The following is a 17,196-nucleotide window of genomic DNA, read 5'->3' on the forward strand; positions in this document are numbered from 1 at the left end:
CATTGCAAAAATCAGCAACTTTCTGTCCAAAAATGATGCAGAAAAATGAATCCATGCTTTTGTTACTTCTAGGTTAGACGACTGCAATGCTTTACTTTCTGGCTACCTGGATAAAGCACTAAATATACTTCAGTTAGTGCTAAATACGGCTGCTAGAATCCTGACTAGAACCAACAAATTTGATCATATTATTCCAGTGCTAGCCTCCCTACACTGGCTTCCTGTTAAGGCAAGGGCTGATTTCAAGGTTTTACTGCTAACCTACAAAGCATTACATGGTCTTGCTCCTACCTATCTTTCCGATTTGGTCCTGCCGTACATACCTACACGTACGCTACGGTCACAAGACGCAGGACACCTAATTGTCCCTAGAATTTCTAAGCAAACAGCTGGAGGCAGGGCTTTTCCTATAGAGCTCCATTTTTATGGAATGGTTTGCCTACCCATGTGAGAGACGTGAACTCAGTCTCAACCTTTAAGTCTTTAATGAAGACTCCTCTCTTCAGTGGGTCATATGATTGAGTGTAGTCTGGCCCAGGAGTGTGAAGGTGAACGGAAAGGCTCAGGAGCAACGAACCGCCCTTGCTGTCTCTGCTTGGCTGGTTCCCCTCTCTCCATTGGGATTCTCTGCCTCTAAAAAAATTCCTGTCCTGGTTGGCGCCCCCCCTTGGGTTGTGCTGTGGGGGGGGGGGGTTATATCCTTCCTGTTTCTGACATTTACTCCTGAAGTGCTGACTTGCTGCACTCTCGACAACTACTGTGATTATTATTATTTGACCATGCTGGTCATTTATGAACATTTGAACATCTTGGCCATGTTCTGTTATAATTTCCACCCAGCACAGCCAGAAGAGGACTGGCTTCATAGCCTGGTTACTCTCTCGGTTTCTTCCTAGGTTTTGGCCGTTCTAGGTAGTTTTTCTAGCCACCGTGCTTCTACACCTGCATTGCTTGCTGTTTGGGGTTTTAGGCTGGGTTTCTGTACAGCACTTTGAGATATCAGCTGATGTAAGAAGGGCTATATAAATAAATTTGATTTGAGGATCCAAATCATAAGGGGATAGGTGAATGCGTCCTATGTAATCTCTTATGTAGATTCAGATGTTTATTGATTTTGTTTATCATCAAGCAATTATTGGTATCAGATGTGTGAATAATGTATAGATAGCAGTGTGGTGGGATTTTGTAGAGACATAAGACAACTATAACACAGACAGATAGACAGACAGACAGACAGACCTTGAAGGTGAGGAAATGGAATTTCTCATAGTCCATGGCAGCAGAGTCCTCCACTAAGATGGTTACCTGGGCCTCATTGAGCACAGTCTGGGGAACCACCCGTAACATCCGCCCTGGACCAACAAGCCTGAGGTTGAATTTAGCATTGGACCCCTGCAGCACACAACACAAGAGACATTCATTAGGTCTCCCAGGGACTGGTCAGGATCGAGGGAAAGATGAATGATGCAAAGTACAGAGAGATCCTTGATGAAAACCTGCTCCAGAGAACTCAGGACCTCAGACTGGGGCCAAGGTTCACCTTCCAACAAGACAACCACCCTAAGCACACAGCCAAGACAACGCAGGAATGGCTTCGAGACAAGTCTCGAAATGTCCTTGAGTGGCCCAGCCAGAGCCCGGACTTGAACCCGATAAAACCTCTCTGGAGAGACCTGAAAATAGCTGTGCAGCGACACTCCCCATCCAACCTGACAGAGCTTGAGAGGATCTGCAGAGAAGAATGGGAGAAACTCCCCAAATACAGGTGTGCCAAGCTTGTAGCGTCATACACAAGAAGATTCGAGGCAGTAATCGCTGCCATAGGTGCTTCAACAAAGTACTAAGTAAAGGGTCTGAATACTTATGTAAATGTTATATTTAATATTTTTTTTATACATTTGCCCAAATTTCTAACCTATTTTTGTTTTGTCATTATGGGGTATTGTGTGTAGATTGATGAATTGGAAAAAAACTATTTAATCAATTTTAGAATAAGGCTGTACCGTAAAAAAATGTGGAAACAATCTAGGGGTCTGAAAACTTTCAAAATGCGTGTGTCTATATATATATATATATATATGTATATACAGTGGGGCAAAAAAGTATTTAGTCAGCCACCAATTGTGCAAGTTCTCCCACTTAAAAAGATGAGATAGGCCTGTAATTTTCATCATAGGTACTTTGGGGACAACTGTGGTGACACGAGGTGAGATCTTGAATGGAGCCCCAGACCGAGGGTGATTGACCATCATCTTGAACTTCTTCCATTTTCTAATAATTGCGCCAACAGTAGTTGCCTTCTCACCAAGCTGCTTGCCTATTGTCCTGTAGCCCATCCCAGCCTTGTGCAGGTCTACAATTCTACAATTGTATCCCTGATGTCCTTACACAGCTCCCTGGTCTTGGCCATTGTGTAGACGTTGGAGTCTGTTTGATTGAGTGTGTGGACAGGTGTCTTTTATACAGGTAACGAGTTCAAACAGGTGCAGTTAATAGAGGTAATGAGTGGAGAACAGGAGGGAATCTTAAAGAAAAACTAACAGGTCTGTGAGAGCCGGAATTCTTACTGATTGGTAGGTGATCAAATACTTATGTCGTAAAATAAAATGCAAATTAATTACTTAAAATTCATACAATATGATTTTCTGGATTTTTGTTTTAGATTCCGTCTCTCACAGTTGAAGTGTACCTAGTATAAAAATTACAGACCTCTACATGCTTTGTAAGTAGGAAAACCTGCAAAATCAGCAGAGTATCAAATACTTGTTCTCCCCACTATACACATTCTAGAGAATACAGACCATTTCTAATGGATATTTGGAGTTTTGTCCGGTCAAATTCTGAATCCAGGTGTGTCTTTTTGACATATATGACATTGGGATTATTCTGAATATCAAACATGGACAGGAAGTAGTTCCAGTAGTTTTTCCACAATTCATTTTTCCCACAGGGACTTTTAGAAACACTTTAAATAAGGGCTGTGTTTCGTGTAGGTTTACCCTGGAGTGACATTTTGATATGCATGTAAATCTCTCTTAAAGTCAAAACTATAATTTGGCCATTCAGGAACATTCAATGTTGTCTTCGTAAGCAACTCCAGTGTATATTTGGTCTAGTGTTTAAGGTTACTGTCCTGGTGAAATGTGAATTTCAGAAACACTTAAAATAAGGGCCGTGTTTCGTGTATATAAGAACTTTGCTCACCTGGATTGTACAATATTTGCATGTTATTATTTTTTTTAATTCTTCAAGCTCTGTCAAGTTGGTTGATGATCATTGCTAGATGGCCATTTTCAAGTCTTGCCATAGATTTTCAACACGATTTAAGTCAAAACTGTAACTAGGCCACTCAGGAACATTAAATGTCATCTTGGTAAACAACTCCAGTGTATATTTGGCCTAGTGTTATAAGTTATTGTCCTGGTGAAAAGTAAATTAGTCTCCCAGTGTCTGTTGGAAAGCAGACTGAAGCAGCTTTTCCTTTAGGATTTTGCCTGTGGTTATTTTTATTCAGTTTCTGTTTATCCTAGAAAGTTCTCTATCCCTTGCCAATGACAAACATACTCATAACATGATGCAGCCACCACAATGATGGAAAATATGAATGGGTACTGTGATGTGTTGTGTTGGATTTGCCCCAAGCATAACACTTTGTATTCAGGACTTCAAGTTTAAAAAAATGCCACATTTGTTGCAGTTTTAATTTAGTGCCTTATTGCAAACTGGATGCATGTTCTGGATTTTTTTAAATTCTGTACAGGCTTCCTTCTTGTCACTCTGTCATTTATGTTACTATTGTGGAGTATCTACAATGTTGTTGATCCATCCTCAGTTTTCTCCTATCACAGCCATTAAACTCTAACTGTTTTATAGCCACCATTGGCCTCATCGTGAAATCCTTTCCTGCAACTGAGTTAGAAAGGATGCCTGTATCTTTGTAGTGACTGGGTGTATTGATGCACCATCCAAAGTAATTAATAACTTCACCATGCCCAAAGGGATAATTGTTTTACCCATCTACCAATAGGTGCCCCTCTTTGCAAAGTATTGTAAAACCTCCCTGGTCTTTGTGGTTGAATCTGTGTTTGAAATTCACTACTCGACTGAGGGACCTTACAGATAATTGTGTGGGGTACAGAGGTGGGGTACAGAGATGACATAGTCTTTCAAAAATCATGTTAAACCCTTTTAGAACCCATAGCAGCCGCGAATGGCATTGTTTTATAATTAATAATATCTGTGTCAGAATATGAGTTGGCCTACTGTATGTTATCTGGCTGTGCACCATGCCATAGGCTATAGGCTTGTTCATTTAGCTGACAAGATATGCTCATAAGTCCCGTGCCATTATTTTATATTATTTGATTATATAGTCAGAATATCATAATTTAAAATAATTTAACTTAGCTGGATAAAATAGAAAGGATATTTTTCTCATACTGGAGCAAGTGTGCTATGTCGAGCGTAAAAGTGATCATTTGAAACAGGTCCTATACACTAGATTTAATTTTTTTTGGCAACTTTAGTTGTGAATGATACAAACCTTAGAATGACTTAGTAATCAAAACATACAGTATATGGGCTGCATGATGCGACTGTAGGCTATTGACGATTTGAGAAAGTCACAAAAAAGCGTGCGCTCTGTTCCTTGCCTTGTTCTCTAATCAAGTGATCATATTTTCACCCATCAGACTATTCTCAATATGATCATGTCTTTATTAATATGTATAATTACTTTTGATTTACAATGGCCCCATTATCAAATGGGCAGGAACAGGGGCAGGGGGAAAAATCAATGACTTCCGTATACACTTGAACATATACTGCACTCCACGCATCAACCACTGTTTGAGGAGCAGCAGTTGAGCAGCAGTTGTGGTCAGTTGTGTCGTCAGATGTCTGTTTGTGGTCAGAAGTTGTGCGGTTGTGGTCAGAAGGTGTGGTTAAGAGTTTTAGTCAATAGTTGTGTTCAGTAGTTGTGGTCAGTGATTGTGTTCAGTAGTTGTGTGGTTGTGTTCAGTAGTTGTGTGATTTGGTCAGTTATTGGGGTTGTGGTCAGTAGTTGTGTCGTTCAGTAAGTGTGGTTAGAAGTGGTGTACTTGTGGTCAGTAGTTGTGTGGTTTTGTTCAGTAGTTGTGGTCAGTAGTTGTGGTCAGTAGGTGTGTTGTCAGTAGCTGTGTGATTGTGTTCAGTGGTTGTGATTATGGTCAGTAGTTGTGTGGATGTGTTCAGTAGTTATGTGGATGTGGCCAGCTGGCTGTGGATGTGGTCAGTAGTTGTGTAGCTCAGTTTGTGTGGTTAGTAGTTGTGTGGTCTTGTTCAGTAGTTGTAGTTGTGGTCAGTAGTTATTGTTAGTGGATGTGTTGTTGTAGTCAGTAGTTGTGTTTTCAGTAGTTGTGTGTTTGTGTTCAGTGGTTGTGGTTACAGTCCATAGTCATGTGGAAGTGGTCAGTTGTTGTGTACAGTTATTGTGTTCAGTAGTTGTGTGGTTGTGATCAGTATTTATGTGGTCAGTAGTTGTGTGTTTGTGGCCAGCTGGTTGTGGTTGTGGTCAATAGTTGTGTGTTTGTGGTCAGTGGTTGTGGTTGTGGTTGTGGTCAGCCATTGTGTCGTCAGAAGGGGTGCTCAGTAGTTGTGTGGTTGTGGTCAGTAGTTTGGGTCAGTAGTTATGGTCTGTAGTTATGTGGTGAGTAATTGTGTTCAGTAGTTGTGTGGCTGTGGTCAGTAATTGTAGTTGGTAGTTATGGTCTGGTGTTATGTGGCCAGTAGTTATTTGTATTTGGTTTAGCAGTTGTGTGGTTGTAGTCAGTAATTGTGGTCAGTAGTTGTGTTGTTGTGGTCAGTAGTTATGTGGTTTTTACAGTAATTTTGGTCAATAGTCATGTGTTTGTGGTCAGTGGTTTTGGTTGTGGTCAGTAGTTGTGTGGTTAGTAGGTGTAGTTATCTGGTTATGGTCAGTGGTTGTGGTCCGTATGTATGTGGTTGTGTTTACTATATGTGTGGTTGTGGTCAGTAGTTGTGTGGTTGTGGTCAGTAGTTGTGTGGTTGTGGTCAGTAGTTGTGGTCAGAAGTTAAGATCAGTGGTTGTCGTCAGTAGTTCTGGTCCGTAGATTTGCTTTGTGGTATGCGGTTGTTGTCAGTAGTTGTTATTGTGGTTATTGTTATTGTTATTGTGGTAAGTAGTTCTGTGGTTGTGGTCAGTAGTTGTTTGGTCAAAGGTAGTCAGCAGTTGTAGTGCTCAGTAGTTATGGTCAATAGCTGTGTTTTTGTGGTCAGTTGTTGAGGTCACACGTTATGGTCAGTACTTGTGGTCAGTAGTGGTCAGTTGGGGTGCTGGTGAGTAGGTAAGTGGTCAATATTTGTATGGTTGTGGTCAGTCGTTGTGTGGTTGTGGTCAGTGGAGGTGTGGTTGTGGTCAGTAGTTGTGAATGATAGTTTTGGTGTGAGTAGTTGTGTTCAGTAGTTGAGGTCGGTAGTTGTGGTCATATTGTGATTAGTAGTCATAGTAGTCAATTGTTGGGGTAACCAGGTGGAAAGCATTGCCAGCCGTAGAAAAATGCTTCTTGAAATTCTCAATTATCGTGGATTTATCGGTGGTGACAGTGTTTCCTAGCCTCAGTGCAGTGGGCAGCTGGGAGGAGGTGCTCTTATTCTCCATGGACTTTAGTGTCCCAGAACTTTTTGGAGTTTGTGCTACAGGATGCAAATGTCTGTTTGAAAAAGCTAGCCTTTGCTTTCCTAACTGCCTGTGTATATTCCTAACTTCCCTGAAATGCTGAATATAGCGGTGCCTGTTCGATGCTAATGCACTACGCCACAGGATGTTTTTGTGCTGGTCAAGGGCTGTCAGGTCTGGAGTGAACCAAGGGCTATATTTGTTCCTGGTTCTACTTTTTTTGAATGGGGCATGCTTATTTAAGATGGTGAGGAAATCACTTTTAAAGAATAACCAGGCTCCTCTACTGAAGGAATGAGGTCAATATCCTTCCAGGATACCCGGGCCAGGTCGATTAGAAAGGCCTGCTCGCTGAAGTGTTTTAGGGAGCGTTTGACAGTGATGAGGGGTGGTCGTTTGACCGCAGAATCATTTCGGATGCAGGCAATGAGGCTGTGATCCCTGAGATCCTGGTCGAAGATAGCAGAGGTGCATTTGGAGGGCAGGTTGGTTAGGATGGCATCTATGAGGGTGCCTGTGTTTACGGATTTAGGGTTGTACCTGGTAGGTTCATTGATCATTTGTGTGAGATTGAGGGCATCAAGCTTAGATTGAAGGATGGCCGAGGTGTTAATCATGTGCCTGTTTAGGTCACCTAACAGCACGAGCTCTGAAGACAGATGGGGCAATCAATTCACATATGGTGTCCAGGGCACAGCTGGGAGCAGAAGGTGTTCTAGGAGGTCACCGCATGTGTGGGAGTTGGAACTAAAGGGTTAGCTAAGGCTTATTGATTAGGGCTAGAGGCTCTACAGTGAAATAAGCCAATAATCACTAACTAAAACAGCAATCGACAAGGAATATTGACATTCGGGAAAGGCATGCGTATCCGAGTGATAATAAGGGTCGAGTGAATAGCTCAGCGGGCTGAAGACATGACAATTCAGATAGCTAACAGGCCGGGGCTTGAGCCAATCAGTTGTGTTGTGACAAGGTAGGGGAGGTATACAGAAGATAACCCTATTTGGTAAAAGACCAAGTCCATATTATGGCAAGAACAGATCAAATAAACAAAGAGAAACAACAGTCCCTCATTACTTTAACTTCTTCGGGGTAGGGGGCAGTATTCAGAAGTTTGGATGAATGAGGTTCCCAAAGTAAACTGACAGGCCTAGAAGCTAGGATATAATTGGTAGAATTGGATAGAAAACACTCTAAAGTTTCCAAAATTGTTAAAATAATGTCTGTGAGTATAACAGAACTGCTATAGCAGGTGAAAACCAGAGGAAAATCTATCCGGAAAAATAATTTTTGGAGGTTTCACCATTTACAATGCCTGTCTATGGGGAAATCAATGGAATACCTCCCAGATTGCAGTTCCTATGCCTTCCAATAGATGTCAACAGTCTTTAGAAAGAGTTTCAGGCTTGTTTTTGAAAAATTAGCTAGAATTTGTAGTTTTTCTAAGTAGCTCCGATTTTGGCTGTAGTGTTGTGGCGCGCGTAGATGAGGGTGCGCACTTTGTTATTTATCGCCGGTAATGAACATACTATTCTCCATCTTAAATGTTATAGTTTATTTCCATATTAGGGTACCTGAGGATTGATTAGAAACTTTGTTTGACTTGTTTGGACGAAGTTTATTGGTAACCTTTGTGATTCATTTGTATGCATTTTGAACGAGGGAAACTGGTGGATTACTGAGTCAAGCGCGCCAGCTAAACTGACTTTTTTGGGATATAAAGAAGGACTTTATCGAACAAAACAACCATTTGTAATGTAGCTGGGACCCTTGGGATTGCAAACAGAGGAAGATCTTCAAAGTTAAGTGATTTATTTTATCGCTATTTCTGACTTTCGTGTGCTTTCTCTGCTTGCTTGGAAAATGTTTTTAATGCTTTTGAATGCGGGGCGCTGTCCTCAGATAATCGCATGGTATGCTTTCGCCGTAAAGCCTTTTTTAAATCTGACAAAGTGGCTGTATCAACAAGAAGTTCAGCTTTTGACTGATGTATAACACTTGTATGTTTAATATTACGAATGTTGTATTTTGAATTTCGCTCTCTGCAATTTCACCGGATGTTGGCCAGATGGGACGCTAGCGTCCCACATACCCCAAAGATGTGGGACATGAAAATCAGTCAATGCAGAAAATGTTAAGAACTTTAAAAGTGTATTCAATTGCAGTCGCAAAAACCATCAAGCGGTGTGATGAAACTGGCTCTCATGAGCACTGCCACAGGAAAGGAAGACAAAGCAGTTACCTCTGCTGCAGAGGATAAGTTCTTTACAGTTACCAGCCTCAGAAATTGCAGCCCAAATACATGCTTCACAGAGTTCAAGGAACAGACACATCTCAACATCAACTGTTCAGATGAGACTGCGTGAATCAGGCCTTCATGGTCGGAATGCTGCAAAGAAACCACTTCTAATGGACACAAATAATAAGAAGAGACTTGCCTGGGCCAAGAAACATGAGCAATGGACATTAGACCGGTGGAAATCTGTCCTTTGGTCTGATGTGTCCAAAATTGAAATTTTTGGTTCCATCTGCCGTGTCTTTGTGAGACGCAGAGTAGGTGATCGGATGATCTCCTCGTGTGCGGTTACTACCAAGAAGCATGGAGGAGGTGTGATGTTGCTTTGTTGGTGACACTGTGTATTATTTAGTATTCAAGGCACACTTCACCAGGATGGCTACCACAGCATTCCGCAGCGATACGCCACCCCATCTAGTGTTTAGTTGGACTATCATTTATTTTTCAACAGGGCAATGACCTAACACACCTCCAGGCTGTGTAAGGGCTATTTGACCAAGAAGGAGAGTGGTGGAGTGCTGCATCAGATGACCTGGCCTCCAAAATCACCCAACCTCAACCCATTTGTGATGGTTTGAGATGAGTTGGGCAGCAGAGTGAAGGAAAAGCAACCAACAAGTGCGCAGCATATGTGGGAACTCCTTCAAGATTGTTGGAAAAGCATTCCAGGTGAAGCTGGTTGAGATAATGCCAAGAGTGTGCAAAGCTATCAGCAAGCTATCATCATTCAAAGTATTGATGTTGTCACATTCTGACCTTAGTTTCTTTGTTATGTTTTGTTTTAGTATGGTCAGGGTGTGAGTTGGGTGGGTAGTCTATGTTCTTTTTTCTATCCAGGGGTGTTTTGACTGTACAATGTGGGAGGTATTTGAGGACAGCAGCTCTGACCTGGATGAACTCACATATATTATTTCAGACTATGTAAACTTCTGTGTTGAGTCAGTTGTGCCTACTAAGACCTGTACAATCTTCCCTAACAACAAGCCTTGGGTATCAAAACATCTAAAATCACTACTTGATAGGAAGAAGGCGGTTTATGCTGGGGGTGATAGACAGGCTTTAAGAGAGATCAAAAGACAGATACTGGTGGACAAGTAGGCATACAAGCAAAGGGTGGAGAGGATCCTCTCCTCAGGAAATGCAAGGGTGGCCTGGCAAGGGATTAAATCCATGGCTAGTGCCCCCCATATAGGCAGGGGAAAAACCAGTGCTGACCTTGGGGGATATGAGGGCCAGAACATGGCTAATGACCTGAATGTTTTCTTCTCAAGATTTGAATCAGACAACTTAGGTAAAACAAATGGAAGCATCATTACAAATGTTTGAGAGAGTTGTTGTCCAACAGTCTGATGTTCTAAAGTTGTTCAGGGGATGTAACACATACAAATGCCCAGACTAAATACGTGGATATGTGTTAAAGCACTGTGCTGAACAACTGGCTGGTGTTTTTACAGACATTTTCCAATCCTCACTCGACCAGCAACACGTGCTGTCGCCTTGACATCCTTAGTAATGAAATGCCTTGAGAAAATTGTGAAAAGTCATATTCTCAGTGTCACCCAGAAGCTCCTTGACCCATTTCAGTTTGCCTATCAGCCTAGCAGAGGAGTTGATGATGCCATTCTTACCCTCCTTAACATGGTCTATAGACATCTAGAGGGGGCAAAATCCCATATCAGGGTTCTGTTTGTTGACTTTTCTTCTGCCTTCAACACAATCCAGCCTTACATTCTGGCACAGAGACTTATTCGGGACTTCTCCTTAGATGGGGGGCTGGTTTTGCGGCTGTTGGACTTCCTGAGCCAACTATCACGGCGAGTCAAAATAGGTCCCCATGTGTCGGATATACGCATAACCAACACAAGCTCTCCTCAGGGATGTGTTTTGTCCCCACTTCTGTACATCTTGTACACTAATAGTTGTACTAGTTCCCATACTGACAGACACCTCGTTAAGTTCGCTGATGACACTGCCTTGATCAGCCTGTTGCATGATGATGAGGAACATCATGGCCCGGTCCTAGATTACTTTTTAGAGTGGTGTGAGGAATCACACTTGGTCCTCAATACCAAAAATACCAAAGAGATGTGCATAGACTTCAGGAAGCGTACAATATAGAATATAGAAATTGTAGAGGAATATAAATATCTGGGTGTCCTTTTGGACAATAAGCTTCAGTGGAGTAAATGTACAGACCTGATCTACAAAAAGAGCCACAGAGACTGTACTTTCTAAAAAAGTTGGGTTCTACTAATATAGACTGTACTATACTGACTCTGTTTTACAAATTATTTTTTGAGAGTATTTTAACTTTTTGTATTGTTTGTTGGTTTGGCAATGCCACTGTCAGTCAGAGAAACATGCTGAGAAGGATTATTACCACAGCAAGCAAGGTACTTGGAGTCAAACAGACAGGCCTGGATGAGATCTTTAAGGTCAGGGCCCTCCGTAAGGCTCACAAAATCATTTTAGACCCAAGTCACCCCCTGTACCTGGACTTTGAATTACTCCCATCTGGGCGCAGGTATAGGGCACTCCTCAGCAGGAAAAATAGAACGAGACAATCATTTGTGCCAGGTGTGATATCCCTCCTAAATAGCTCGGGCGAATGTTCCCATTGACCCCGTAAGGCCAGGCTAGTCTTTTCTTCTTTTTTATTTTATGTTTTACTTTTATTATTTCTTACTATTGGTGCGTAACTGTTATGAAAGTTGTATTGTCAATTTTGTTTTGTATTTAAACGGCACTTTAAATGTGTACATGACACTGCAACAACATTTCCCCATGGGGACAATAAAGTCAGTAAATAAGTAAGTAAGTAGTTTTGGTCAGTAATTGTGTAGTCAGTCATTGTGTGGTTGTGGTCAGTAGGTGTGTGGTTCTGATCAGTAAATGTGGTCAATAGTTGTGTGGTCATGGTCAGTAGTTGTGGTCATTAGTTGTGTGGTCATTGGTAGTCAGTAGTTGTGGTCATTAGTTTTGGTCAGTATATGTCAGTATTTTTAGTAAGTAGGTGTGGTCAGTAGTTATATCCATGAGTCGTGCTAGTGTGGTCAATCGTTTTTGGCCAGTGATTTCTGTCAGTGGTTGTGGTCATTAGTTATGGTCAGTAGTGGTCAGTAGTTATAGCCATTAGTTGTGCTGCTGTGGTCAATCGTTTTTGGTCAGTACTTGTGGGCAGTGGTTGTAGTCAGTAGTTGTGTGGTTGTGGTCAGGCAGCTCCTGGCTGACTGACGGCTCTGGCAGGTCCTGGTTGACTGACGGTCCTGGCTGACTGACGGCTCTGGCGGCTCAGGACAGACTGGCGGCTCTGGACAGACTGGCGGCTCTGGCGGCTCAGGACAGACTGGCGGCTCTGGCAGCTCAGGACAGACTGACGGCTCTGGCGGCTCAGGACAGACTGGCGGCTCTGGCGGCTCAGGACAGACTGGCGGCTCTGGCGGCTCAGGACAGACTGGCGGCTCAGGCTGCTCAGGACAGACGGGAGACTCTGGCGGCTCAGGACAGATGGGAGAGTCTAGCGGCTCAGGACAGACGGGAGACTCTAGCAGCTCAGGACAGACGGGAGACTCTAGCAGCTCAGGACAGACGGGAGACTCTAGCAGCTCAGGACAGACGGGAGACTCTAGCAGCTCAGGACAGACGGGAGACTCTAGCAGCTCAGGACAGACAGGAGACTCTAGCAGCTCAGGACAGACGGGAGTCTCTAGCAGCTCAGGACAGCCCGAAGCACCTGTAGGGAGGAGACAGAGAGACAGCCTGGTGCGTGGGGCTGCCACAGGACCCACCAGGCTGGGGAGACCTCCAGGAGGCTTGGTGTTAGGAAGAGGCACCTGATGGACAGGCTGTGGGGGAGCACTGGAGCTCTGGTGCACAGCCTTGGTACCACTCCCCCAGGCTGGATAACTACACTAGGATTCTGCCTAACCTCACTGGTGCATTCTGCGCTGTGGGAGAGTAGCAACAGTGCTGAACTTTCTCCATTTATAAACAATTTGTCTTTTTTTTTGTCTTACTGATGAACATCAAGGCTTTTATCAAGATTTATGCTTTATTTAGGATCTCTTTTGTTCAAGGCATGGTTCACATCAGGCAATTCTTCATGTGAATAGCAAACTCACATTTTGTGAGTGTTTATTATATTGCAGTGCAGCTCTAACCAACATCTACAATCTCGTCTCATTGATTGGACTTCAGGTTAGCTGACCCCTGACTCCAATTAGCTTTTGGAGAAGTCGTTAGTCTAGGGGTTCACATACTTTTTCCAACCTACATTGTGAATGTTTAAATTATGTATTCAATATAGACAACAAAAATACAATTATTTGTGGGTTATTTGTAGTTTAAGCACACCGTGTTTTGTCTATTGTTGTAAACTAAAGGAAGATCAGATCACATTTTTTGACCAATTTTCCGTCGAAGTTGGTCCCTCTCAGTGTAGTCAGCACTGATCCATTTTTTATTTTCCATTGGTTTTGTCTTGTCTTGCTTCACACCCGGTTCCAATCTCATCAATAACATGTTGTGTATTTAATCCTCTGTTTCCCCCCATGTCCATGTCGGATATTGTTTTATTGTATGTGATTGTGCTAGTATGTGTTGGTGTGGGACGGGTTTTTGTACCCACTTTGTTATTGTATATATTTAGTTTTTTGGAGTTTGGTCAGCACTTCTTAAACGACTCCGTTTATACCAAGTTCGTTCTCCTGCGCCTGACTTCCCTGCCACCAACACGCAACCAAAGCTAGTGCTAATCAGAGCTAGCTAGCTACGCCCAAGACCAGAGCTGGACCAGAGCTAGTGCAGACCAGAGCAGTCGTTGTGGCCATTAGTTGTGGTCAACAGTTGTTTTGGTTATTAATTGTGTGGTTCAGTAGTTTTGTGGTCAGTAATTCTGTGGTTGTGGTCAGTAGTTGTGGTCAGTAGTTTTGGTTTGTAGTTGTGTGGTTCTGTAGTTGTGGTCAGTTTCATGGTTGTGGTCAGTAGTTGTGGTCAGTAGTTCCGTGGTTGTTGTCAGTAGCCGTGTGGTTGTGGTTGGTAGCTGTGGTCGTATTGTGGTCTGTAGCGTTCAATAATTGTGGTCAGTAATTTTGTGGTTGTGGTCAGAGGTTGGTGGTTGTGTTATTTAGTTGTGTTGTTTAGTAGTTGTGTGGTCAGTAGCTGTGATCAGTACTCATGGTCTGTAGTTGTGTGGTTGTGTTCAGTAATTGTGGCCAGAGCTTTTGCCAGATAATTTGAATGTTCATTACTCTAACATAAGCCGCCTCCAACGTCGTTAAGATAATTTTGCAGTACGTCCAACCGGCCTCAAAACCGTGTGTAACCAGCTCAGGACCTCAACATCCAGCTTCTTCACCTGCTGGATCGTCTGAGAACAGCCAAACAGACAGCTGATGAAACTGGGGGTTTGCACAACTGATTAATTTTTGCACAAACTGTCAGAAACCATCTCAGGGAACCTCACCTACGTGGTCGTCGTCCTCAACAGTGTCTTGACCTGACTGCAGTTCAGAGTCGTAATCGACTTCAGTGAGCAAGTGCTCACCTTCGATGGCCACTGGCACAGATTAATCCCTTTTTCAACTGTACCGGGCAGATGGCAGACAGTTATGGTATGGGCAGGTATAAGCTACGGACAATGACACAATTGCATTTTATCGATGGCACTTTGAATGCACAGAGATACCGTGACGAGATCCTGAGGCCCATTGCCGTGCCATTCATCCACCGCCATCACCTCATGTTTCAGCATGGTAATGCACGGCCCCACGTCGCAAGGATCTGTACACCATTCTTGGAAGCTGAAAATGTCTCAGTTGTTCCATGGCCTGCATACTTACCAGAGATGTCACCCATTGAGCACGTTTGGGATGCTCTGGATCGACATTGAAGAGGAGTGAAACAACATTCCACAGGTCACAATCAAAAGTGTGTTTATGAAAGGAGATGTCTTGCTCTGCATGAGACAAATGCAGTTCACACCATATAGTGACTGGGTTTCTAATCCACGCCCTTACTTTTTTTAAGATACAGTATCTGTGATCAACAGATGCATATCTTTTTACCCAGTGATGTGAAATCCATAGATTAGGACCTAATGAATTTATTTAACTTTTTATGGCTGCAGGGGCAGTATTGAGTAGCTTGGATGAAAAGGTGCCCATTGTAAACGGCCAGCTCCTCAGTCTCAGTTGCTAATATATGCATATTATTATTAGTATTGGATAGAAAACACTCTGAAGTTTCTAAAACTGTTTGAATTATGTCTGTTAGTATAACAGAACTCATTTTGCAGGCAAAAACCTGAGAAATTCCACTTCCTGTTTGTATTTTTCTGGGGGTGGCAGATTTTCAACCAAGCTCTCATTGAAATTACAGCGAAATATGGATGAGTTTTTACTTCCTACGCCTTCCACTAGACGTCAACAGTCAATAGAGCTTTGTCTGATGACTAATGTGAAGGGGGGTCGAATGAGACAGTGGGATATGGGTAATGTTGAACTTCCTAAGGCTTCCACTAGATGTCAACCGTTGTTCCAGGCTTCTCATGTGAAGGGGGGCTGGATGGGAGCTGTTTGACTAAGGGGTCTGCCAGCAGCCTCGTTCTCAGTCACGCGCATTTCACATGAGAGGTATTTCTAGTTCCATTGCTTTTCTACAGAGAATAGAATTTTCCAGTTGGAACATTATTGAACATTTATGATAAAAACATCTTAAAGATTGATTCAAAACTTAGTTTGACAAGTTTCTTTGACCTGTAATATAACTTTTTGAAATTTTCGTCCGACTGGACCTGAACGTAATTTTGGATTTGTTTACCAAACGCCCTAACAAAAGAAGCTATTTGGACATAAATGGACATAAATGATGGACATTATTGAACAAAACAAGCATTTATTGTGGAACTGCGATTCCTGGGAGTGCATTCTGATGAAGATCATCAAAGGTAAGTTAATATTTATAGTGCTATTTATGACTAATGTTGACTGCGCAACATAGCGGATATTTATTTTGGCTGTTTTGGGCTCTGAGCGCCGTTCCCAGATTATGCCTTTTCCGTAAAGTTTTTTTTAAATCTTACACAGCGGTGGCATTAAAAAGTTCTATGAAAAACACTTGAATTTTCATCAACATTAATAATGACTATTTCTCTGAATTCATGTGGCTCTCTGCAATATCACTGCATGTTTTGGAACTACTGAACATAACACGCCAATGTAAAATAAGATTTTTGGATATAAATATGAACTTTACCGAACAAAACATACATGTATTGTGTAACATGAAGTCCTATGAGTGTCATTTGATGAAGATCATCAAAGGTTAGTGATTAATTTTATCTCTATTTGTGCTTTTTGTGACTCCTCTCTTTGGCTGGAAAAATGGCTGGGTTTTTCTGTGAGTTGGTGGTGACATAACATAATCGTTTGTGGCGCTTTAGCTGTAAAGCATTTTTGAAATCGGACACTGTGGCTGGATTAACGAGAATTTTCTATTTTAAATGGTGCCTAATACTTGTATGTTTGAGATATTTGATTTATGAGATTTCTGTTTATTTGTATTTGGCGCCCTGCAATTTCATTGGCTGTTGGTTAGTGTTTCCGCTAGCGGAACCTGTCCTAGACAGGTTAAAATGACTGTAACTGTTGCATGTTGTACTTATCTATATTTTCAGTGTAGTTTAAAAAGTATTAAAGATGTAATCAACTCAATCCAGCCCATTTTTAACCTTTGAATGGCGTTTCTGGTTTAAAATGTTTAACCTCTCTAGGGTATGTGAGACGCTAGCGTTTCATCTGGCCAACATCCAGTGAGGTTGCAGAGCGCCAAATTCAATTACAGAAATGCTCATTATAAAAATTCAGAAAACAAAACATATTTTACATAGGTTTAAAGATTAACTTCTAGTTAAACCAACCACAGTGTCATATTTCTAAAATGCTTTTCGGCGAAAGCATACCTATCCCAGAACATAGCCCAGTTGACAGTAACCAGCCGAGCAGAAGTGTTACAAAACTCAGAAATAGAGATAAAATGAATCCCTTACCTTTGATGATCTCCATATGGTGGCAATCAGAAAATATTAATTTACTCAATAAATGTCCCTTTTGTTCGATGAAGTCTCTCTATATCCAAAAACCTCAGATTATGTTAGCGTGTTTTCTTCAGTAATCCACAGGCTCAAACTCAGTCAAAACAATCAGACAAAAAAATCCAAATTGTA

General features: G+C 42.1%; 1 protein-coding gene across 1 annotated transcript in view; it reads right to left on the minus strand.

The window, feature by feature from the left end:
* LOC110498829 (cadherin-related family member 1a) overlaps positions 1–17,196 on the minus strand; it is a 129,611-nt gene that overhangs the window by 57,088 nt on the left and 55,327 nt on the right. The window contains exon 12 of the mRNA XM_090212039.1: positions 1,240–1,392. Coding sequence (XP_090068165.1) covers positions 1,240–1,392 — 153 coding nt within the window. The remainder of the gene's footprint in view (positions 1–1,239; positions 1,393–17,196) is intronic.

The sequence above is a fragment of the Oncorhynchus mykiss genome, chromosome 20, assembly GCF_057628025.1.
Source record: "Oncorhynchus mykiss isolate SJ-2025 chromosome 20, ASM5762802v1, whole genome shotgun sequence".
NCBI lineage: Eukaryota > Metazoa > Chordata > Actinopteri > Salmoniformes > Salmonidae > Oncorhynchus > Oncorhynchus mykiss.